The sequence below is a fragment of the Vulpes lagopus genome, chromosome X (genome assembly GCF_018345385.1).
Source record: "Vulpes lagopus strain Blue_001 chromosome X, ASM1834538v1, whole genome shotgun sequence".
Lineage (NCBI taxonomy): Eukaryota > Metazoa > Chordata > Mammalia > Carnivora > Canidae > Vulpes > Vulpes lagopus.
Window position 1 is genome coordinate 40,378,268 of NC_054848.1, and position 25,606 is coordinate 40,403,873.

At 42.3% G+C, this 25,606-nt stretch overlaps 1 protein-coding gene across 3 annotated transcripts in view; it reads right to left on the bottom strand.

Annotated features, from left to right (window-relative positions):
- The window catches only part of SLC9A7 (solute carrier family 9 member A7), a 147,732-nt gene that overhangs the window by 69,403 nt on the left and 52,723 nt on the right, over positions 1 to 25,606 (bottom strand). For all 3 annotated transcript variants that reach the window (XM_041741643.1, XM_041741644.1, XM_041741642.1), the window contains exons 2-4: positions 9,943 to 10,142; positions 6,761 to 6,838; positions 1,039 to 1,115 (exon numbers count right to left, since the gene is read on the bottom strand). In XM_041741643.1, coding sequence (XP_041597577.1) covers positions 1,039 to 1,115; positions 6,761 to 6,838; positions 9,943 to 10,142 — 355 coding nt within the window. The remainder of the gene's footprint in view (positions 1 to 1,038; positions 1,116 to 6,760; positions 6,839 to 9,942; positions 10,143 to 25,606) is intronic.

The window sequence follows — 25,606 nt, forward strand, 5'->3', positions numbered from 1 at the left end:
ACTATGCATAGCCTGCAATCACAGCTGAAGGAGACACAAGCTCCTGCTCTTGTGGGGCGGGATGGGGAAGGAGGGAGTAGGTCAACATAAATTATTTGGAATTTTTCTGCACAGGAGATCTGTCACTTCTCCATTTATTTATTCATCTAATCATTTATTAACATTAGCAGAGACTCAGATGTTTACTTTATGGTTTGAGCCCAGTACAATGTTATTTATTTTGTTGCTCTCTGGCCATTGGCCTTAGGGGAGCTTTCAGGTTGGCTCTTTGTCTCTTTGATAAGCCCCAAGCCCTTCTGTTTCTCTGTTTTCTGGGCACTTCCTTATTTTTCGGCACTATGATACACCGTTCTTTTTTTTTTTTTTTTTGATACACTCCGTTCTTATCTTGTGTATCTGCTGCCCCTGCCCTAGAATCAACCATTTCTGCAAGGTGGCCTGGTTCTTTTCACTGGAGAATGTGATCAGGAACCAAGATCTGGGGACTAGGTATACATTATAGTTCATTTTAATTTATCTTAATCTTAATTTAAATAGCTACACATGGCTAATAGCTACCACACTACACAATGTAGCTCTAGAGCTTAACTGCCATCAGCATCAGCATCAAAATCCTGGACTCTGGTGGTTGTGGGGGTTTGGGGGCATGGGAAATGGGGAGATGTTGCTCAAAGGATACAAACTTACAGTTAGAAGATTAACAAGTTTGAGGATGTAAGGTGCAATATGGTGATTGTAGCTAATAATACTGTATCATATACTTGAATTTTGCTGAGAGTAGGTCTCAAATGTACTCATCTCAAGAAAAATGGTAACTATGTGACAGGATGAAGGTGGTAGCTAATCCTATGGTGGTAATGATCTTGCAACTTATGAATATATCAAATCAATATCAACACACTGTCACACTGTCCACTTGAAGTTCACACAATGTGAATATTGTGATAGCTGGGGAAAACACTGGGCTCTGCAGGACCCATGTGGATTTCACCTCTTTGGAAAATGTGTTAATCTGATTAATGACAAAGAGTAACTTACCCAATAATGAAGCAGGAAACGGCAGTCCCCAAGAAAGCATAAGCCAGAATAGACCCGAGATTTCTGAAAAAGTGTCTCTGAATAAAACAAGAGGCAGGAATCACATTGTGATTTTTGATATCAAGCATAAGAAACACAACAGAAGTCTCTTAAAAGTGATTTTTTACTTATTGATTGCATTATAACAAGAAATAACTGAAGTTACTCCTGAATAAAGCTACTTAGCTATAAACATTGAGGTTTTAAAATAACTCTGATCCCATTAATCACTGAACGAGCAAGCAAGGGCTTAGTAAATCTCAGACACAACTACTCTGATTATATTAAATTACACTGAGAGAGAGAAAGTGTACATGAGTGTGAGTGACTGTGTGTAAGTAGACCAATCATTTTCATAGATCTAACCCAAACTCTTTTACTCTTTTACTCTAGTGATCAGCTAATCACTCCCATGTCTGGTGTACCTTAGAAGATCATTACAGATAGAAGTTTGAAACTGATAAAGTATGAAAGTGCTGTCTAAAGGGCTTTCTGCTTAATTCAGTATCAGAAAACTGTATCGTAATTATCTGCCTCATGGCATCTGAAGTGTCTCCTGATATCCTTCTGGATTGATTGTTGGAGCCTGGGAAAGAGGGCCAATAGAGATGGAAGTGGAGAAAGGAAAAATAAGTAGTTCCATTTAAGATGAGCAAATGTATAAGTTTACATATATGTATAAGAAGTGTCTTAAAAAAAAAAAAAGAAGTGTCTATACTTACACCAATGTAAGATCTAGCAATTATTCAGAAGGAGATGGCCAAACTGCAATCCTCTCAATGCTTCTGTACATTCACCGGTTACCTTAACACACACACACACACACACACACACACACACACACAGATTTGCTTCTCATAAGTCATTAGGCCTTTGGGATACTCTGATGGGGGAAAATCCCTGTTCTTGGGACCCTAAGCCACAGTTCTTACTCTTCAAGGCATAAGCTGTTCTCATTGGACAATCAGAACTATTGAACAAAACCAAACAAAAACCCACAAACACCCTAATTCGATAAGGGCCAGGAATACTTTATATAAAAATTTAAAAGGCAGGAGAGTCCCAGTATGCCAGCTGAGCAACATCAGGGAAGGACAGGACCTAGGAAGAACTCAGCATGGATCAAGCAGCCACCAGGAAGTGTGACCACACAGAGGGCTGTGGGTGGCCTCTGACCTGTATTGTAAGCATAGGATCTGAAGCCTTGGCTTCAGCCTTTCCTAATGCTTGGCCCTCTCTGAGGCTGTGAAGAAGGTATCAAGGAATGCCTAGTGCCCTTAAGCCACCTGCTCAGAAGAGAATCCTTTAAGGGCTTGCCACACCAACAATCACCAAATGAGGGTGCTGCCTGAATATATTGTGGACACATTATGTTTGCCTTTTAAGTCAGTCACTGTCCCCAGGCTTTTTTTTTTTTTTAAGTGAACATATTTATATCCACCAGTGTTTTGAAAAAATTAGGTTTCAAAAAAAATCAACAACAACAATCAAAGCCTAATTGCCTTTTAAAAACTCAATCAAGGGCTTAAAGCAGGGAGGCCTAGGAGTCCATCAAGGTAGAGACACGAGACCAAGGAAAATCATGTGAAGTATCCAGGAACAGATTTTAATCCCAGAATTGGTTTTCCTTGCCACTCAGCTCTCCTTTTGGGTAACTATCACTATGGTTAGTTTGAATACATTTAGTAAATTCATATTCATATTTGCCAAAAAAAATCAGGAATATAAGAGCTGTGGATTCTCCTCCTGGAAAGTTAGTTCTCATGGAATGACTGCTGATGATCTGGTAGGGCTTCTGGGGCCCCAGGGAGGAAGGGACCTTGGGGCTGTGCAGCCCAGCTCTGAGCTGACAACTGCTCTGGAGCTTGCATGTGATAGGTGGGTCTCAGGGTCATGTGAGAGGGACCGGTTTAGACTAGAGCCCGGAGGAGCCCTTATCCGTGTGATTTCCGTGATGAATCCCAGGTCCCCGGTGCCACCCTCTAGGGCATCTAGATCTTAGGGGTGCTGGATTCAGGTTCCCAGGGTGGGTTTGAGGGGCAATGCAAAGTGTCCCCTTTGGTCCTGGGCTGGAAGAAAGTGGGAATAAGGGAGGTCCAGGACCCACGTGGAGAGGAGAGAGAGCGTGTTAGTGGAAAGATGGGTTTGTGCTTCAGATTGCATTGGCAAGTAAAGCTGAATCTGAGCCCTCATCTGTGGGCTTGGAGAGAAACTGGGTCTTGTGGGTGGTCGAGGGGTCCAGATGTGGGGGGATCAGGTGTGTCCTATAGATCCTGGGCCTGATAGGGGCAGGATGGGCCAGAAAAGCTGGGCACAGGTGCAAGGTACATGAGGGTGCACCTCTAACAGGACTGACATTGTTAGGAGGCCTTCTCAGCTTCAGTCTGGTTGTGTGTGGGGCTGAGTGGCCCATGTCCAGGTGTGGCCACAAGTGTTGGCTGCACACAAAACATGCTGCTTTTAGCACTCATCCTCCATGTAGCAAGTCCCAGTGCTCAGGTCTGGATGCTGCTGGAGGAGAACTGAGCTGACAGCCTGTGTGCAGATGCCAGACTTCCATCCCCTCCATGTGGCTTCTGTGCCAGACGCATGTCTTCACCTGGACCAGCAGGCATCTGAAGGAGCGGCTGGCGGTCAGCAAAGATGTCTGAGAACCCAACTTCACACTGCCCAGTGATTCTCTTGGGGTATGATTTGTCTCACAGATTGTCCTGGCATTCATGTAAGGTGTTTTGGGTCACAAATTTGTTTGAAAATCAACAAGCGAAAATATTTTAAATGGTCAATGATAGGTATTTGAATAATTTGTGATACTTGATTGGAGCCTTTGAAACTGTTACCTTAAATGTATATTTGTGGATACACAAAGATACCTTTGATTCACATAAAGAAAAGCGCTTATAACATGCGCACGCATACACACAAATGAGGAATATAAATCTGCCACCCCAAATACACCCATGACATATTCTAAAATCACACACATACACACACACACACACATACACAATTACCCATCTCCACTCATATATGCTGGTATGAACTGGAATTTTATGCCTTGAAAAGAATGGTACACTGTGCCACTTATTTGGGAATTATGACACCAAGTGCTTGACTATCTACTTCATGGTTTATACTGTACTTTCACATATAGTAGCCCATCCAATCTTTGCAGCCACCTCATCATGAAGGTGTTATGGGGACATTTGATGTCTCTCACACACAGGGCTCCCCATAACACCTTGACAGTGAGGAACAGGAGAAGGAGTAGACTCCTGTGTGTGAGCTGCTTGGAGTCACCGATCAACTGCAGTGTCAAGCCTGGAAAGCGCGTCTTCTTAGTGCAGGGCATTAGAGTCTCACTGTACAAGCCACCCTTCTCGACTCCTACTACATCCTTGTAGGGAAGAAAGTATAGCACCTCCTAGTCCTAGTGCTAGGTGCTAGCAGAATCCTAGGTCTTTTTTTTTTTAAGATTTATTTATTTATTCATGAGAGACACAGACTGAGAGAGGCAGAGACATAGAGGGAGAAGCAAACTCCTCACAGGGAGTTCGATGCAGCACTTGATCCTGGATCCCGGGATCACAACACAAGCCGAAGGCAGCCACGCAACCGCTGAGCCACCCAGGCATCCCAGAATCCTAGGTCTTTTATCTTCCTCTTATTTGGCCAGTCATGTGTAGTTCCCATAGCTATGACTGGTTCAGTACCCCCTACTTTTCCCTCTCCATTCTAGAATGGCAAAGAGAGACAAAGGAGGTGGCAAAGCTCTGGTAAAGTCTTCAAGAGTACAGGCTGAAGACTGATCAGGATGAGGTGTGCTATTGGTGAAAGTCCACCTGGCATTCCAATTTCTAGCTGTACCATTCTAAGACTTGCATTTCTACTCCTTCTCCCGTTCCTCACTGACAAATGTTAACATGAGACAGAGAGACAGAGAGAGATAAAGACTGAGAGAGATATCAAGAAAGAGCAAGTTTGGTGGGAGAAGTTCACAAAACACGAAAGCTTTCATTAGGTGAATTATTTTGCTGGTGACACACCCCGTAAGCAAACTGAGCAGTAGCACAAAATCATAGCTAATTCCAATGACATTTTTTCAAGTTAGAAAAAAAAGGCCCATGTCCGCATGACAACTCCATGTGCATAGGTCAAAGGGTCTGAATATATTTGTTTCCGTGCCCGTAGTTAAGTGGTGAAATGGTTATTATACATTTAATTGACAGCAGCTTTAATCACAGATGGCAAAACCATACAAGAACCAACTATTTCAGTGCCATTATAAGGACTATTTAAAAAGGAAAGAGACTGAACTAATAGCAGATAGCTCGAGAGACTGGCATTTCAAAAACAACTTAAATTGGTATCTGGCAAAGCCTGTTATTTTTCTTCTGAGAAAATGAGGCCAACATAGGGAAGGCTCTGCAGAACCTAAAGTGTTTTTCAGCCATTAGAATGGCTACAACCAATGATTTGCTTTCATTTTAAAGCAACCTTGATGATACATTAAGATTAGTGATTTACAACACCAAATTATTCATCACCCATTTGATCTGATAAAGAGTTCCCAAATTCTTCACTTAGATAAAGAATAACATTATTTATACTCATAAAACATCTCCTATTTGTTACATGTCAATAGCTGTCATATAGATTTAGATACTTTTGCAACCACATAAAGTAGACAAGAAAAGGATACATATTTTTGTATAGAAAACCTAAGTCCAGAGGGAAAGTAGGAGAGATAAGGATAGCTTTTTTTTAAACTTTTTATTTTGGAGCAATTACAAATTCAGAGAAATTGCAAAGATAGTATAGAGGGGTCCTGTGTACCTTTGCCAAGTTTTCTCCACTGGTTATACCTTATGTAACTGTACTACAAGATCAAAACCAGGAAACTGACATTGGGACAAAGTGTGAGAATAGCTCTGTTTCATTTTATCCTACGTGTAGATTCACGTATCCATGGCTGCAATCAAGACATGAAGCTGTGCCATCACCACCATGACATCCTTTACAGTCACACCCCCTCACTCCCACCATCCCTAACCCACAGCACAGCCACTAATTTGTTCTCCATCCCTATACTTTTGTCATGCCTAGAATGCTACATAAATGAATTCATACAGTACGTGACCTTTTGAGGTTGGGTTTTTTTTTTCCATTCAGCATAATGCCTTTGAGGTCCATCCAAATTGTTGTATTAATAGTTTGCTCCTTTTTTGTTGCTGAGTAATATGCCATGGTATGGATGGGTGTTTAACCATTCACCTAACTGCAAGACGTTGTTGTTGTTTCCAGCTGGGAACTATTACAAATAAAATTGCTATGAGCCATTATGTACAGGCTTTTGTGTGAACATAAGTTTTCATTTCTCTGGGAGAAATCATTGGGAATAAAATTGTGGGGTCATATGGTAACTTCAACTTCAGTCTTATAAGAAACTATAAAACTGCTTTCCAGAGTGGCCGCCCCATTTTACATTCCTACTGGCAATGTAGGAGCACTCCAGATTCTAGAACAGAGATGAATCACTTGATGATGGAGACAACTATAGTCTCTGAGTGGGCGCAGAACACAGTAATAAGCAATCTGGGAGAAGGGAAAAGTTAGAAAGTTATGTAGGTACATTAACACAGCAATTCCCGTGCTTTAAGAAATACTGGCAAAAATCTCTTACCTTCTTTAAACTGTAGCCAGCATGGAAAATAATTGGAGGCAGAAGGATGTTGAAGAAGACCTCTGGATCAAATGTTACCTGAAAGTTTAAAAAGAAAAAAGTCGGGGGGAGGGCACCAGACTGACTTAGTTGGTACAGCATGTAACTCTTGATCTCAGGATCATGAGTTCAAGTCCCACGCTGGGCATGGAGCCTACTTGAGGGAGAGAGAGAGATAGAGAGAGAAGTCAAATTCTAGTTTAATGCCAGTTGGTGTTACAATATTTGCTTAACATTTTAAGCCATTGACTAAAGTCTGGAAGCAAATAAGGTAAGTGTGAAAAATCACGGACTCATCACAAGAGATCAGCCACAGTTTCCCCTGTGGACCAACATGTTCTTCTCTATACAGCACTTTGACTCTTGCTCTTGGTGTGTTATTTAATACATATTAAGAAATGACAATGTGGGATCCCTGGGTGGCGCAGTGGTTTGGCGCTTGCCTTTGGCCCAGGGCGCGATCCTGGAGACCCGGGATCGAATCCCACATCGGGCTCCCGGTGCATGGAGCCTGCTTCTCCCTCTGCCTATGTCTCTGCCTCTCTCTCTCTCTCTCTCTCTGTGACTATCATAAATAAATAAAAAAAAAAAATTAAAAAAAAAAAAAAAAAAGAAATGACAATGTAATTCCAAGGACTCAGAAAGCTCCTGGCCAATGTTTTTTAAACAAGAAATAAAAACATCTTGATTTTTATCAAGCCTTTATAAAGGCTCAACTGCAATAAAAGATGCCATCATGATTCTTTATTAAATTTCTGGATCCTCCCACAGAACTGCCTATAGACACCATTCTACTGAACTTTTTATTTATTTATTTTTTAAAGATTGTATTTTATTTATTCATGAGAGACACACACAGAGAGAGGCAGAGACACAGGCAGAGGCAGAAGCAGGCTCCATGCAGGAAGCCCGACGCGGAACTCGATCCTGGGTCTCCAGGATCATACCCCGGGATGAAGGCAGCACTAAACCGCTGAGCCACTGGGGCTGCCCTCTACTGAACTTTTTTAAAAAAAAATTTTATTTATTTGACAGAGAGATAGAGAAAGCCAGAGAGCACAAGCAGTTGGGGGAATGGCAGAAGGAGAGAGGGGAGTAGACTTCCTGCTGAGCAGGGAGCCCAATGCGGGGCTTAATCCCAGGACCCTGTGATCATGACCAGAGCCAAAGCCAGATGTTTAACCAACTAAGCCACCCAGGCACTCCCATTCTACTGAATTTAAGTCTCTCCTGAGTGATCAGCCTTTTGTGAGACCTGATGCGGCCTAGATCAGAGTCGCCAATGATGCTAGCAGCTTTCTCAGCATCAACATGAAAATCTGGCAGCTCTAGAGGGACTGAAATGCACTTGCAGGCTTCATATAGGAAAATCACTCCGAAACTCTTCATGTTCAGTAAAGAATTAAGCAGTCAATATACTTCCCAAACTTTTTAAAGAATTCGTTCATGTCGGTAAATTGATAGGCTCTTACTAAAATTAATTTTAAAGCCTCACTCTAATTATTAAAAGTCAGGTTAGGGGGTGCCTGGGGGGCGCAGTCAGTTCAGTGTCCGACTCTTGATTTCATCTCAGGGTCATGAGATCGAGCCCTGTGTGGGGCTCCATGCTGGGTGTGAAGCCTGCTTAAAATGCTATCTCTCCCTTTCCCCTGCCCCTTCTTCTGCTGCTGTCTCTTAAAAAAAAAAAGTTAAGTTACCATTTCTCTTTAGAAACTGGAAATGTTAACCAGCCTAATTAAAAGTGAAATGATTCTCACAAATTATGCTTTATTTGATCTTCTTGCTGAAGATAGGAGTAGTGAGAAAAACAGGGAATGTCAGAATGAGAAGGGGCTTTGAATGATACTCAGTATGAGAGCGCTGAGGCCACAGTCATGCAGGAAGTAGCACGAGCGTTTCCTGCCACCTACTCCAATACGGTGCATCAAGCTGCCTCGGCACATCTCTTTTCTCCTCAGCTAACAACAGTGCTCTCAGCATTGTCTGCTCTCCCACCTTTGCTTTGTGCAGCAAAAGTTTAAACAAAAGGGATGCGAATCAACCTTTTTCTAAAGGTAAAAGGAGCAAAAGTCAGCATCACCTTCTATAATGATCTAAAAGATGGAGATGGGTTGGGTTCCTTTTCCTTTTGTCCCCACCCTATCCACAAGAGATTCAAGCTGCCATTTCCAAACAGCTATGAGCATGGTGATTACACTGAGTATCTTTCTCGGTTGCATTTTATTTTACCAATGTTTATGGAAATCCCAGACATTCTTATGAGGGGTTGAGAACATAAAGTTCACTAGGACTGCCTTTGAGGACACAGAAAATATGGGCATGTTTAAAACTCCAGATTAAGAATAATTTTCCTTAAGGATTAAGGTCGATCCTAAAGTCAATAATAATTTAATTTTCAGAGCACAGCCTACACCATGCCTTTTGCTGCAAGCCTTTGCACACATTAGCTTTGTTCTATACAAAAAGAGGCTCTCCACAGCCTGGATCACCCAGAGCTTAGACAGAAGCCTTCCTGCTGATAAGCCTGGGTCTACAGAGTAAAGAGAGAATGTGTGGATAAGTACAGATCTCTTGCTTTTCTTGGAAATCACCTGAGTGAGGAGATAAATTATCCTTCTGTCGTGTACTTTAGCTATTGCCAACATCGAATGAAAAACAGCACTTGGACTCAAATTCTAAGACAAGATATTCTTCCTCCAGAGATTCATTAAGCCTTTGGCATAACTCACTAATGAGAATGGACACTCAATAAGTATTTGTACAATCTGGCAAAAGAACCAGGAAGAGCTAAGACCTACCATTTGGAATACTGAACAAACAAGCTTAAAGTGAAACCAATCTTATTTTAAGAAAGAAACAACCTCATCCCTAAACTGTAACAAGAGATGTGGTAAAGGAGAGATGGGGATGGAGAGACAAGCTGAGTGGTGTTGAACAAACCCATTGCACCACTGGCGGTCTGTGTCAGCTACTAACCCTAACAAAGCAAATGGGCTCAGGTTCACCTCCTAGCAAAACTGAGAACCAGGAATGTTATCCATGCTCCAGGATTCTAAAAGGATTTCCCTCTACAAGGGCTGAGATGGAATCAGAAAGTCGAAAATCATGTCAGGGCCACAATGGCAGAGTACTCCCCAGCTCACCTTCCTCAGCATGTCATTCTGCTCCACACTGTTGATCTTGCCAGGGCTGATTTCTCCTTTCAGGGTGTATTCGAAGAACTTCCCACTGACATTCACCAATAAAGTGCTGAAGGCCCTGTCTTCCTGGGTACAGCTGAGCGACTTGTCATGACCACTGGTGGCAGGGGTGCCGTACCTCAGGATCACCCCAACGATGAGCCCTGAAACAGTGGGAAGGAAAAAAGACCCCCATCAGGTCTGTGGAAGGACAGAGGGAGCATGGAAATAATGACAGTCGGTCTACAATAGCTAGGAGACACAGAAGTCATCTTAGAACCCAGGTATAGTGTATTTTAGGAGCAGCTGCACGGTCCTTCCAAAGGGTTAACATCCTCTGGCCTGAGTCCCTCATCCACCAGGAGGACGAGGTGGGACAGTACCTTTCCTGGTTATTATGGCACTGAGCATTTTCCCCAAGTGACCATGTCTCCTTTCTCAGGCTTCTGGTGGAGGAGGATAGAATGGTAAGAGAGGCAAAGCCTTTTCTGCCAAGGACAGCACAGAGCACAACTGCTGAGCTTTGATCCGTACAAGCGGCAGCCCTCAGGCCAGTCCTGCTGCCATCTGCCAGCCAGGACCAGGCCACAGGAATTTCTAGCTCCTAAAAATGCAATTTGCTCTGCCACCCACCAGAGAAAGGGGCGGGGGGGGGGCAGAGAAGACAAAAGAGAAAGCAAAGCAGTGCTTTTGTTTAGGTCATTTCAAGTACTGGGTATCACGGAGGAAGTAATTCTACCCCTTGGGGAGCTAAACCTCATGGTGCAAATTTTTGCTATCGCGACGCAAGGACTGTGCAGCTGTCTTCTTGGAGCTGTGGCTATGATACAGCTAAAATAATTAGCTGCAAGTCTCTAGGTCTCATTCCGTTCTTAGGTGGGGTTTCCCATTAGGGGGAAAAAAACAACCTCAGCAAAGTTGTGGATAAGCATGTGGTTCCACAATGAAGGAGTGTTGCTCCCCTGGTCCTGGACAGGAGTCCCACATGCCACAGGAAAAGTGAGCGACATATGAAGAGAACATAAATCTCCACAAGAAACTTCCTACAGTTCTCTCTTAGGGGGAAGATTTCTGACTTCTCTCTACATTCAGTTCTTTGCTAACAGTGTTAAAAGACAGAAGGGTAAAAAAAAAAATGCTCCCATGTCTCATTTTGCCATTAACAGAGAGTTCCATGAGAAAAAGAAAGAAAGTTGTATGTTTACTATATTCTGTGCATAATATTCTATAATGTCTCTTATCACCAAGACATATGAGAACTCACAAGACGTTGTTGAGGAATTATATATATAAAATCTAGAAAAGTACAGTTCTTTAAGCCAGACTCAGTGTCTCTGCCACATCACCATCATTATTATTGTTATTATTAAAGATCTGCATTAACAGATACTTGTAGCTGGTTGACCTTTGTGAGAAAAATCAAATTATAAAAGATTACTAATGAAGAACAAGGTTCTTTTTAAAAAAGATTTTATTTATTCATTCATGAGAGACAGAGAGAGAGAGAGAGAGAGAGAGAGAGAGAGAGAGAGGCAGAGACACAGGCAGAGGGAGAAGCAGGCACCCTGCAGGAAGCCTAATGCAGGACTCAGTCCCAGGCCCCCAGGATCAAGACCTGAGCCAAGGGCAGAGGCTCAACCACTGAGCCACTGAGGCATCTCTAGAATGAGGTTCTTAATAATCTCAACTTAACCAGATATAAAACAGTTTTAAAACCTTTAAAGGGGGATCCCTGGGTGGCGCAGCGGTTTGGCGCCTGCCTTTGGCCCAGGGCGCGGTCCTGGAGACCCGGGAACGAATCCCACGTCGGGCTCCCGGTGCATGGAGCCTGCTTCTCCCTCTGCCTGTGTCTCTGCCTCTCTCTCTCTCTCTCTGTGTGACTATCAAAAATAAATAATTAAAAAAAAAAAAAAAACCTTTAAAGGTGTAGGAGGAAAAGCCAGACTTTAAGGAAAAACACGTTGGTTGTTACAAAGAAAGAAAAAGATGATGTCTTTAGAGAAAAAATAATAAAAACCCCATAATGTAGATCATTCAGGTCATCAGGTCATAGGGCAAAAAGCAAGCAAGCACTTGAGGTCTTCAGCACCAATCTTTTTTTCATGTCTTATTGCTGGTATTTCACATTCTTTTCTTCTTGTTGGGTGACTAACCAGGATGATGTCAGAGATGGTAAGCTAGCACTTAGTGTCTCCCTGCCCAGCCTCGGAACAGACTTTCCAGCTGTGGTCTCTTGGCCATCTTGTGGTTTACAGTTTCCTGGGTGTCTGTGCTGGTAATTGAAGTTGGGGAGGTACCTACGTTGAGGTGGTTGCTGATGGTCAGTCCCTTCTCCTTGATTTTCCCACTCCTCTCCATGGCCATCCTAGAGAATCACAGTCTCTAACCCCAATGGATAATCTGTATCCCTGGTCTACTTTGTTTTCCTGTACCTTGGTTGTTGGCAGTCTTCTCCCTCCCTACACAGGAGGGCTGGAAGACTGGTCAGCCCTCATAGGGTCTCTGTATGGAGTAAGGTGTGTGCTGCTGGGCCTGGTGTCCGGGGGAGCTCTACAATCCCTCTTTCTGTTTCCCATTCTCAGCACTGTGGTTATTTTGCTGGGGAGCACATGGAGGACCCCGCATAAAGTCTGTAATGGTTATACGCTGCTCCATATTTATTGCCTGGCACTGGAAATCTACCAGGGCCAACATTTGTTGCTTCTACACCCTTTTCTCTGTCAAGAACTTTGAACCACATAGTTTCTCTACCCCCTGCACTGGGAAGGTGCTTCCTGGAGGTTCTTCTTTATGGCAGTCTAGTGTACAAATAAATATATATCACTTGGTGTCATTCCTGTGGATGAAACCATAGCTGTTTCTTACATGCAACCATTTTTAAAAAAGATTTTATTGATTTATTCATGAGAGAGGCAGAGACATAGGCAGAGGAAGAAGCAGGTTCCATGTGGGGAGCCTGATGTGGGACTTGATCCCAGGACCCTGGGATCATGACCTGAGCCAAAGGCAGACACTCAACCACTGAGCCACCCAGGTGTCCTGAACCATTTTACTGTTCCTTAAACTTTTGTCACAAGGACTTTCTCGTCTCTGTGGGTGAGCCACTGCTCCCTCCACCATGCTCCTGAGCCACAGTGAGCAGTGGCTGCGCTGAGGAGGGGTGGCAGGAGGCTGCTGGGCCTTAGCCCTGCTGCTCAGGGTTGCAGCAATGGGGCTGGTGGTGGCAGCCTCAGCTCTTCCATGGGTCACCAGAGTAGGGTTCTGCTCAAGGTTCTCTGGGGTTGCTCTCCACTCCAGATGGAACTTGTATTGGGTTTTTTAAATTACTATTATTTCTTCACTCCCTGGTCAGGCAGTTATTTCCTAATGAAGTTGTACATGACAAGAGAGGACTCCGTGGCACTTCAACACTCATCATGTCTACAGGATGACCTGCAGAGTCTGAAGAAGGCGACCTATCACACGATTTAACTTTGATGTCTTCATCAGGAAACCAAAGTAAGTCATTTACAGAAGACTCTCCTTCTCTCAAATCAATAGCTGCTTCCCATAACTCACTGTTTATTTATGGTATCAGCATCATTATTAGTGGAGGTAACTAAAAGGTAAACCATACTAGCACAGGGTCTTCATGATGACTACTACTCTAATGAAAGAGGTGAGGAACTATATATTTGGTCTTTGTCCCAATCTCCTGGTACATAGCTCCTAAAACCCTTGGAATTGAGTGATTAGTGTCTGTTTGTATGCTAGTAAGATGACTGGTGGCTGGAGGCTCCTCGATAATCTTCAAGATGGGAGCTGGTTGCCAGGGGGAACCAACCTTATGATTACAGAGTTGAAAACTTTTTATTTATTTATTGTATTTTTTTTAATGATAGTCACACACGGGGGGAGAGAGAGAGAGAGAGAGGCAGAGACATAGGCAGAGGGAGAAGCAGGCTCCATGCACTGGGAGCCCGACGTGGGACTCGATCCCAGGTCTCCAGGATCGCGCCCCGGGCCAAAGGCAGGCACCAAACTGCTGCGCCACCCAGGGATCCCTTATTGTATATTTTTTAATTGGAGTTTGATTTGCCAACATATAGTATAACACCCAGTGCTCATCCCATCAAGTGTCCCCCTAGTGCCCGTCATCCAGTCACCCCATCCCCCCGCCCACCTCCCCTTCCACTACCCCTTGTTCGTTTCCCAGATTTAGGAGTCTCTCATGTTTACAGAGTTGAAAACTTAAACCCTGCCCCAAACTTCCAGGGAGGGAAAGAAGCGAGAGAGTGAGTTAATCACTAATGGCCAATGATTTAATTAACCATGCCTAAGTAATGGAGTCTCCACAAAAATCCCCAAAGTATGGGGACTCAGAGAGCTTCTGGGTTGGTGAACATGGGTTGAAGGTATGGGGAGGGTGGTGTACCCAGAGAGGGCACGAAAGCTCCACACTCCTTCCTTCGTACCTTGCTCTATGTATCTCTTCCATCTGGCTGTTCCTTAGTTATATCCATTTATAATAAACCCGCAATAAAACAAGTAAACTATTTTCCCAAGTTCTTTGAACCATTCTACAAATGCTGTACTTGAGGAGGTTGTCATGGGAACCTCAGATGTGTAGCTGGTCAGCCAGAAGTGCAGGTGACCACTTAGGACTTGTGATTGACATCTGACATTGGGGAAGGGGGTGTGGTGTTGTGGGACTGAGCCCTCAACCTGTGGGAGTTAATGTCATCTCCAGGTAGTGTCAGAATTGAGTTGAATCATAGGACACTCAGCCACTACCCATCAGAATTGGAGAATTGCTTGGTGTGAGAAAGTCATTACAGAAGTGTTCAGTGTTGAATATTGTGTAAAGGGGAAACAGGAGGTTTTTTTCTTATAGAAGTTTATATTTGCAGACAAATTCCTCAATTATAGGAAATGCCCTCACACTCTCTCCCAGTAACCATCATCATCATACTAGAAGTGCTATTAACTGATGAATATTGTTTTTATGTACTGATAAAACACTTCCCTCCCTACCTGGGCCCAGTGTGCCCATTTTAAAGATGAGAGACGGTGAAGGTGATGCTGCTGCCCTCTTGTGGTAAAACATGGCAACATAAAACACCACAGCAAAGATACAAGGTCAACGCCTGCCTGATAGTTTGGGCCAAAACTATTATCAAGCAACAGGATACATTGCTAACTCAAGGCAGACTTTGAGTTACTCCTCAAACATCTTAGATTCATATTTATTACCACTTTAGTTCATGACACAAAGGAACAGAGTCATCATCATGATAGTAAGTTTGTGTTTACTGTCTTCCACTTCAAGAAAGAGTACGATATTAGGACTGTGGAGGCATATTTTGGTAAGAAGAGGATAAAGGTTTAGAAAAAACATGAATGGCATATTTTCATCTGCTACATGTGGAAGACAGACATCCTCTGACGGGGAACTGTAAAAGGTGCTAACTACAAAGAACGAAAACACAACATTAAGTTTTTTTAAAAAGCTCAAAAAAATCAGTACCACAAAAAAAAAAAAATGATGGAGACCAACCGAGGCACTGAAGATTTTACTGGATCAACATCATAGTGTTCTGGATTACAAAGAGAAATAACCTATTATGTATGTGGGCCAGAAAAGTAGCACATAAGATGGCAGCTGATGGAGAATATGAACCACTAATGTCATAGGTATAGGATTAATATCAGGGAAGAATGGAGTTTTAAACTCTTACGGAAGGCAAATATGGATAACATTCCTTTGACATCTGATATCCCTTAAAACAGGATGGTTAACTCCAAAGATGCAAAAGTTTGAAGACTTTTTCAGGGAAAAACAATTTTAAGACTGCTTCACCTAGGTAGGAAAACAACTCACTTCACAGCTGTATGAGCATATTGTGCTGATGGCGTGCAACTGCCAACTTTTCTTATTTTTAAAAGTAAGACACAAAATCCCTACGTATGGTTTATATATGTATCTTTCCAAAAACTAGTGGTCTGAGGAAGGAATTTAACTATGGAGAAAGTATGGTTCAAAAACCCCGTGAGAAAAAAACAAAACAAAACAAAAAAAACAACAAAAAAACAAAAAACCCATGAGGCCATTAAAGAAACTAGCCCCCATTACTTTGGTGCCAGCTCTGCTTTCGTGACTGAAGCTGTCAGAAGGACAGTTGAATGAATCGACACTCAGCTAGCTGTAATTCTAGACAGCCATCCACTTGCTGTAATATTTAGATGTCTCTATTAATAAGCCTTTGTTAAGAAGCTGGAGAACAGGTGCATGGATACATTGTTCTCTAATGAGGTTTAACTTTCACTATATGAGCAATTGGGAGGAGATGATCACCAGTTGGTTCTGGCTACCACTGTGGGCTTGTTTACAGCATACAAGGGCTGTTCTGAGTTCAAAAGCTTCATCTGAAATCCTGAGAAAAGATAGCACCCTGTTCCATACATCGTTCCACAGTGTGTGAAGAAAGTGAATATAATTTTGAAACATTTCATTTTGATTACATTCTGTAATCACTTCCTATTGCCTACTGTTAGCCCCAGGCAACTACTAATCTACTCCCTGTCTCTATAGATTTGCCTTTTCTGGACATTCAATATAAATGGAATCATAAAATATGTAGTCATTTGTGTTGGCTTCCTTCACTGAGTGTAATGTTTTCAAGGTTCAGCTGTGTGGAAGGAAGGTATCAGTACTTCATTACTTTTGATTGCTGAACAGTATTCCAATGTATGAATATACCATATTTTGCTTATCCATTCACCAGTTGATAAGCATTTGGGTTGTTTCCACGTTTTTGCTATTATGAATAATGCTGCTATGGATATTTGCATACAAATCCCTGTAGACATGTTTTCATTTCTCTAGGGTAGATACCCAGGAGTGGAACTTCTGGGTCACATGGTAAATCTATGTTTACTATTTTAAGAAACTGCTGAAATTTTTTTCCACTTGGGAAACTGCGTACCTTGCAATTCACCCAAGCAGTGAATTAACACCCACTCCTTTTGATTGTTGACTAGTACTCCAGTGTATGAATATACAAGAATTTTTTTATCTATTCACCTGTTGAGGGATAGTTGACTTGCTTCCAGCTTTTGGCTATCACAAATTAAGTTGCCTTGAACATGCACAAACAGGGTTTTATGTGAATGCGTTTCCATTTCAATACCCAGAATATGACTGCTCAGTCACAGGGCAAGTGTATGTTTAACTTTATTAGAATCTGCCAAGCCATTTCTCAGAGTTACTATGCCATTTTGTGACAACCCCTTTCCCACAAGCAGTGTATGAAAGTTCTAGTTGCTCCACATCTGATAACTCTTGATAATACACCAGAAAATCTGTGAATCACAACAGCCAGCCTGGGAGCAATGCTACCCTGCTAGAGGATAACTCTGATGAAAGAAATAAACTGAGTCCATAGCTCTTTAAGACACAAGTTATGTCTTGTCCCGGCCAGTATACAAGACACTAAAATAGTGAAAATCAAGCCAGTCAGGAGTTGGACCTCCAATCAAATGCCCCTCTTCTCCAGTAGCTGACATTCCAGAGATCTGATTAAAACCAAGATGGAGCACATTTTTGTGATTCAAAACCACCATCAATTTTATAAGTAGCTTCCCCAAATATGGGATGTCACAGTTAGGAATAAAAAGAAGAAAATGATTTTATCTTAGAGATCTACTTAACAAAACTAGACATGGGAAAATCATTCTACTGTCCCATGAAGCTTTTGGGTGAGTCACCACAAAAAACTTCCCATCATTGTTGTGCCATACAGCACTTCTCCACATATGACCGTATGCCATATAACCTTCTGACAATCTTTACAAAAGGAAGATCCTCATTCTAGTGTAGAATGAGTCTTTCATTGGGAACTAGGACCAGGGAGGCCGACCTGGGCTCCATGACTAAACTTTCAACTAGAGGAGTCCAAAATGGTATCCAAGTATAGGTTGATTACATTTATCTCATTCTATGTGGGGCCTATGCTGACTCAACACTTCCAGGGCTGGAGGGATTAATCCAGGGTTACAGTCTTAGGAATCCCATTATTACCACACACCTAAACCACACTCTCCAAGCTCTGCCATTAACCAATGAGACATTTTGACCTGGCTCCTTTATCTTCCAATTGGTTCAAAATTTTGGTAGGGAACTGAGTATCACTAATTCAATCCCTCAAACACCAACAATATAGATAACCACCCATGTTGTTAAACATATTTTCTTCTGAGGTGCCTAGGTGGCTCAGTGGTTGAGTGTCTGCCTTTGGCTCAGGGCATGATCCCAGGGTCCTGGGATTAAGTCCCACATTGGGCTCCCCACAGGGAGCCTGCTTCTCCCTCTGCCTGTGTCTCTGCCTCTGTATGTCTCTCATGAATGAATGAATAAATAAATACACATTTTCTTCAAAATGCTTTTAAAATAAAATTCACAGATACATTTGAGTGGAAGAAAATGGGAAGCCAGCAGATTCCTGGATTAGGTCTAAGGACCTTTCAAATTATAGTATTGGTTTTCTGTTTTAGGTCAGGAATACGATTCATTTGTTTCTGCCTCATACTCTGCCATTATCCAAAATCAAGGATACCTGTGGCTAAGTCATCACTCAACACATTTTAATTGCTGTTTTGTGTATCTCCCCCTTCAGTTAAACACATTAATCAAATTCAAGTCAACTGCCAAAGGACTACAAAGGTTACTACAGCAGATTATCACACATTTTCCTGACCTTTTTGCCACTCTTTAGAGGCTCAGCCAAGACTCAGATAAACACCAGCTACCTTTCAAAATAAATTTATCAATCTTTCCTCTGAACTTTTGCCTGGAATTCTCTCCCCACCCTGTCTTCCCTAATCATCCTCACAGGGTTAAGTCCTACTTATCCTTCAAGTCACAATATAATTATCACTTCTTCCAGGTAGGGAAGCCCTTCCTGATACCTCAGGACTGGACTGGATTCTCCACAATCAGGGTTGCCCTCACAGAATTCAACATGAAAGATGCCCCCTGAAATTGTTCAGGGCACAACCTACACAACCATATGTGGCTTCCCTGCTACCCATGCATCTCCAGACACAGTCTCTCATAGTGACCATGTCATCAGAGCTACGATAGCACTGCACTGTGAATGCCTTTTAACTTCTGTTCCTCATCCCCAGGGCTAATTTTCCTAAGGGCAATGCTCAGTGAGTACTCACCAGCCATTCCTGCATCTGACCCATCACAGCCTCACAATACATGACAGCAGACTATGGGGACATTAGCCAGTAGCCATCTGTTAACAAAGAATCACCTTATGTGAGTTGTAGGAAAAGATACTTAGTTCTGAATCCTGAGAAAGCAACTACATGTTTTCAACCTCTTACCTGCCATGAAACTCAAGGGTACCCACATTTATTAGCCTTTCCCATTTGGCCTGAATTAATGAATACAATTCAAGTACTCTCACAGGTCAAAAATCTTCTAGTGGTTTTATGAGGCATATTATAGAATCTACCTTCCTAGAGGCTCTGAAGTAATATTGCAAATAAACGAATGTGCTAATCACAGTTATCTTAGAGAGCTATGAAACTGGAACACACACCAACAACTACGTTTGCTGCTCTCATGACTGGACTTACTAAGGGATGGCTGAGCCTTAAACTGAAATAAACGCAAATATATAGACACACACGTAACAGGATAGGGTTTTGATAACACGTGGGAAAATAAGTGAACAAAACACAACCATACTTACCTAAGTTTTAATTGATGACGGTGTATTTTTGAAAATTAAAGAAAACAAAACCTATTTAAGAACTCACCTGTCAAACCAAATCAAAGACTATCAACCAAAACAAATTATCTTCTACGGACTTAACTGTGTTCTCTCAAACGTCCTATGTCGAAGCCCTAACCACCACCACCACCACCACCACCACCACCACCACCGCTGCCCCCCCCATGTGACTGTAATTTGGAGATAAGATCTTCAAGGAGGAAATAAAGGTTAAATGAGGTCATAAGGTGGGGGCCTTAACCTGATAGGGCTGGTGGCCTTGTAAGAGGAGGATGAGACACCTGCTCCCTCTTCCTGTGCATGCGTGCCCAGAGGAAAGGCCATGTGAGGACACCGCAAGAAGGTGGCTGTCAGAAGATGCAGGGGGGCTTCTCTAGACTATCAATAATAGCCTTGCAGCTAACTCACATCTGACCTCACAACTAGGAAACCTTTCTCTTACAGATGAGAAGTCAAGGTCCCACTGCTCTACCACAGGGTCCTTAACCCATATTCCACAGATGGTTTTTGTCTTTTTTTTCCCATATTACCATCATGATGACTCTTTTTAATCTTCCAAAGGAGACTTTCACCATATTGCCCTCCCAGCATGAACTCAGACTTTTGAAAGTATTTTCCTAGAGCACTAGCCAGCAAACTTTGTTCTCTCTGATCAGAATTGTTGGAGCCAGACAAAAGATTAACTTTCATTAATGCTTTCAAAACATTGCCTACGTGGGAAGATACTGAAATGTGCTATGTTTAGAAATTTAGAGGCACACAATACATAATTTTTAACTCAGATGATCAATACAATAATTCTAAAAAAGGACAAAGATTTAAATTTAAATTGATGATGACCTATACTAGTAAGCAAACTATAATGACTATAAAAACTTTATTATGAAGTATATCAGATACCCAAAAATATAAATATAGTACATATAAGGGATAAAGAGTAATGTAATTGGGAAAGTATATACATGGGGGGTTCAAAGGTAGTGGTAATGGTAGTGGCTTCTGTTTCTTAAAGCTGGACAGTAAATACAGAGGTGTTTATTCCACTTTTTAAGTTATATACTCTATTTTGTATATTTAATATATTTCACAAGAATTTATCAGGATAAGAATGGTCTACCAGACATCTATGTGGCCATCACTCAACTTAATCAACAGTGCACTACCAAGAGAGCTAAGCACCCTTTATATTATTTTCAATCAAGACCTGAACTTGCCCTCACCCCAACCCCTGGAAACTACTACCCTGAACTGGGTGGGGTTTTTTTTGTTTTGTTTTTTTGTTTTTGATTTTTGCAAAAATGCAGAGAGTTAAGAGTCTAAACAGACTTTCAAAACTCCTGGCAGAGATGGTAATTTGAGGGGGAAAAAAAAGAAGAAAAGCATTTGACGTTCAAAAGCCTAGGTTTTGGAGTTTCAAAAGGATGGCTTCAAAGGGGAACTCAGCGCACTGGGAACATAGGAGGAGTAGAAAAAGGAAAGAAAGCAGGCAAACAGGGAAAAACAGTCTGAGAGTGCAGGTTAGAGGCTGGGGAGCAGGGAGTCTCTGACAAGGGCTTCTGGGCCTTGCAGATCCCTGGGTCACATCTGGAGGAGGAATGATGTCTCCCCAGCTAGGTTTGGGAAACTGAGGCCAAAGGGGATCTGTACCTCTCTTTCCTGGGGCAAGCCCAAGGAAGCACCCAGTGTGGTTTGGTGGAGATCTTCAGACAAATCCTCTGGGTTTCTTGAAGCCCGGGACGGGGGGTGGGGTGGGGGAGTAAGAAGCACAGGCAGGATCCCAAGCTTCTGAGAGCCACCGAGAGGCAGAGGACATGAAGAGGAACCCAAACAACAGGGCAGGAGACAGTGAGGGTGGAGACCCCTCTGTGATACCAGCGTGGTAGATGACGATGCTGAGGGCCCAGAGACCCCTTCCCCTGGCATCTGTACATAGAAAGGCATTTTCCCAGGGGTGCTTGGGTGTCTCAGTTGGTTAAGGGGCTGCCTTCAGCTCAGGTCGTGCTCTCAAGGTCCTGGGATGAACCTCCGGTGGGGTCAGGCTCCCTGTTCAGGAAACTCCCTTAGAGTTTAATTGTGGATATATATTGTTTCATTTTGTATGTCTTTGAATTATGTGTGATATGAATTATCCAGCAACTTGCTTTTTTCACTCCATAATGTGCTTATGAGAGTCATCCATATTAACATATGGCCCTGGTGCATGATGTCTCACTGCTGTGTCGTGTTTTAGCACGTGGATATATTTTCCTTCTGCTTTTCTGTACCACCTTCTGGAGAATTGCTTCAGATCCATTGTCTGGTTTGCCAAAACTCTTCAGTTCTTTACCCTATCCATTGAGTTTGTAATGTCAATGACTGTTTTTCACTTCTAGAAATTCTATTTGGTTTTTACTAAATGAATGAAATCTGTTTTTAAAAAGCGGGGCCAGGGGTCGTGCCTGGATGGCTCACTTGGTTAAAAAGTGTCTGCCTTTGGCTCAGGTAAAGATCTCAGGATCCTGGGATCAAGCCCCACATCAAGCTCCCTGCTCAGTGGAGTGTCTGCTTCTCCCTCTGCCCCTCCTTCTGCTCATGCTTGTGCTCTTTCTCTCTCTCCCCATTCTCTGAAATAAATAAATAAAATCTTTAGACAAAAATTCTATTTGGTTCTTTTCCAACATAATAGTTGTTTGCTAACATAATCTAAACTAAGAGGTTAATATGTTTATGACCCTTCCCTCTGGACTGTGACTACTGCTCACTTACTCCAATCTGCTTCATGGGATGGATAACAACACACTTTTATAAAGGCCTAAATGCCCCCTCCAAAGGGTACTGGCTAAATAAATTATGGTCCTTTCACATAATGGAGCCTGTAGCCATTATATTAAAAAGAATGCAGCAGTGCTACATCTGATGCATTAAGTGAAAAAAAAAAAAAGCACAGCGCAGAACGAGTTGTATACACACTATGTTTTGCATGGGAAATAAACAAGAAAATCTATTTCAGGTTTGTAAATGCAGTAAGATTCCCTGAAAGGATATACACAAGAAGGTGTAACACTGGCTATCTCTAAGGAGGGGAGCTGAGTTAACTAGGAATCAGAGGATAGATAGAATTTAATTTTCACTCTGGAGCTATTTGAATTTTATACCATGTGTAACATATATTTCCTGTTAAGAATCAAAATGATAGCTAAATACTGATGTAAGTCAGCCACTTCTTACCTCCCTGTTCCTTGGCACATGCTGTCACACTTCCCATCATGCCCTCCCCTGTCTACCTGGCCAGTTCCTATTCACCTGCAGGACTCAACTGGAACTGCATCAGCTTTGGCAGGAAGTTAACCACTCCTGCCTCTAGGCTGTTGGTGCCTACCTAACTGTTGTTGTGTGTCTGTCCTCCCTATGAGACCACAAGTTCCACTGAACCCAGCACAATGTCTGGAATGTGGTCACCATTCAATAAATGTTTGCTGGAAGAATGAAATAATGAAAATCAAAAACTCTAATTTGACTACAAATAATAATAGATTATACACATATGGAAGCAGCAGTTCCCCAAATTGTGAACCTAATGCCTTCCTCCTCCTGCAACTTATATGTAGATTGTGACAAGTTAACAAAATAGCATCTGAAAAGATTGCTTTCATATTTTTGTTGCAATTTCTTGAGTCATGAGATTTATGTCTAGGAAGTATCCCAAGTCAGTAACCAGAGTTGACATTAATGACACATCAAGAAACGCTTCACACCATATTCCCAGCAAAATCTTTTATGTGCTTATGAGAGCAGAATAAAATGCAATTATTCAATGGTTTAAGTTCGACCCAACTCAAAACCATATCATATTTAACACTAAAAAAATAATGTTAAAACAAAACACATAGTGGAGAAGCTATAATAGAAAATCTGGGTTTGACTGGCTGGCTTGGTTGGAGGAGGAAGCAACTCTTGATTTTGGGGTGATGAGTTCAAGGCCTCGGGTTGGGTATAGAGTTTACTTAAATCAACTTTTTAAAAAAGGAAAATCTTTTGTTCATCATTCTAAGAGCTGGTACTGAACAGATGTATGCTGCATTCCAGGAGGAGAGGGCTTTGGGCTGGGTGCTAAGGAGGCATGGAGAACCTGACCTCCTGAGCCCCTTACCAATGCCACGCCCACCCCCGCCAGCCTGGAAACACATAACTAATGATAAAGCCAGTCAAATTGTGACAAGCACCATAAAACAGAGGCACAAACAGATGACATAGTAGGGAACAAAATGAATAATTCTTTCAGGTGAAAAAGTAGTTGAGGAAAACTTCACAGAAAAGGTGACTTCTCAGTTGGGCCTTTCAAGATGACTCAGACTTCCGTGGGTGAAAGAAGAAAGAGGTGTGAGCTGTATTTCAGAAAAAGCCCTCAGTGTGATGTGGGGCAGCGAAAATTAACCAGAGCAGCATGGCTGGAGCAGAGACCGCACTGGGAGAAAGAGGAAGGGTAGAGACCAAGTGTCAAGGAGTGTGAGGTTGGCTCAATGGAGATGGAGAACTTTCTCTGTAGGCCAAGCTCAGGAGTGCAGACTTTATTCCACAGGAAACAGGCCAGAGACTTCAGGTTAAGAAGGGGCATAATCAGGCCTGATTTTTAAGATTTATTGTAGCAGAAGTGTGGAGAATGAACTGCAGGAAAGAGACACAGGATCCTAAGAGTATCATGCCTCTTGGCGGTGGGGGGTGGGGCGAAGGTGGAGTAAGATAAAAATCATTCCTCCAACTAAGAGAAACCCTACATTATCTCATATTCTTCCATCTCTTTGTTTTGTTCAAGTGCTAGTTATTATTTGGGTTCACACAAGTATAATCCAGAATGCTCTGAAAAGTTACCCATCCAAACCTACATATTAAGACAGATCTGTAAGACAGAGACCTAGTAACCAAATACAGTTGTAAGGACTTTCTCTGCATCTTAAATCAAACTAAAAAATAAGTCAACTGGGGAAATGTGAATTCACTGGATATTGGACAAATATGAAATTACTGTCATTTCTAAGGGGTAATGAAGTATTGTGGCTATATATACATTTTTTAAGATTCTTTATCTTGGGGAGCCTGGGTGGTTCAGTCAGTTGAACATCTGACTCTTGGTTTCAGCTCAGGTCATAATCTCATGGGTTGTGAGACTGAGCCCCACATTGGGCTCCTTGCTCAGCAAGGCATCTGCTTGAAGATTTTCTCCCTCTGTGCCCCCCAATAAATAAATAAATAAATAAATCTTAGAAAAGATTATTTATCTTTTGGAGATAAATACTGAAATATTTACAAATAAAGTTTGGGATTTTGGGGCACCTGGGTGGCTCAGTGGTTGAGTGTCTGCCTTTGGCCTGGGTCATGATCCCCAGGTCCTGGGATCTAGTCCCACACTGGGATCCCCTTGGGGAGCCTGCTTCTCCCTCTGCCTATGTCTCTGTCCCTCTCTCTGTCTCTCATTAATACATAAATAATCTTTTTTTTTAAATTGGGGATTTTGTGTCTGTGATATGAAAAGGAGTAGCTATGGGGAGTACAGATTAACCAAGATTGGCCATAAACTAGTAACTAATGAAACTGGATAATGGGTACACGGGTTGTGGTTTACTATACTTCTGCGTGTGGGTTTTTTCACACCACAAAGCAATTCTCTGACACTAGCTGTGCATCTTACATTTCAATTCAATTCTGACACGATCTACCTGGAGGTGGCGTCAGATCCCACAGGTTAAGGGCTCAATCCCCCAAGACTGATCCCTCCCTGAACCCCAGCCTCCTTCAGATGCCAATCTCAAGTCCAGGTTGTCATTTAGGCTTCTAACCAACCGCTATAGATCAGAACTACAGATCAG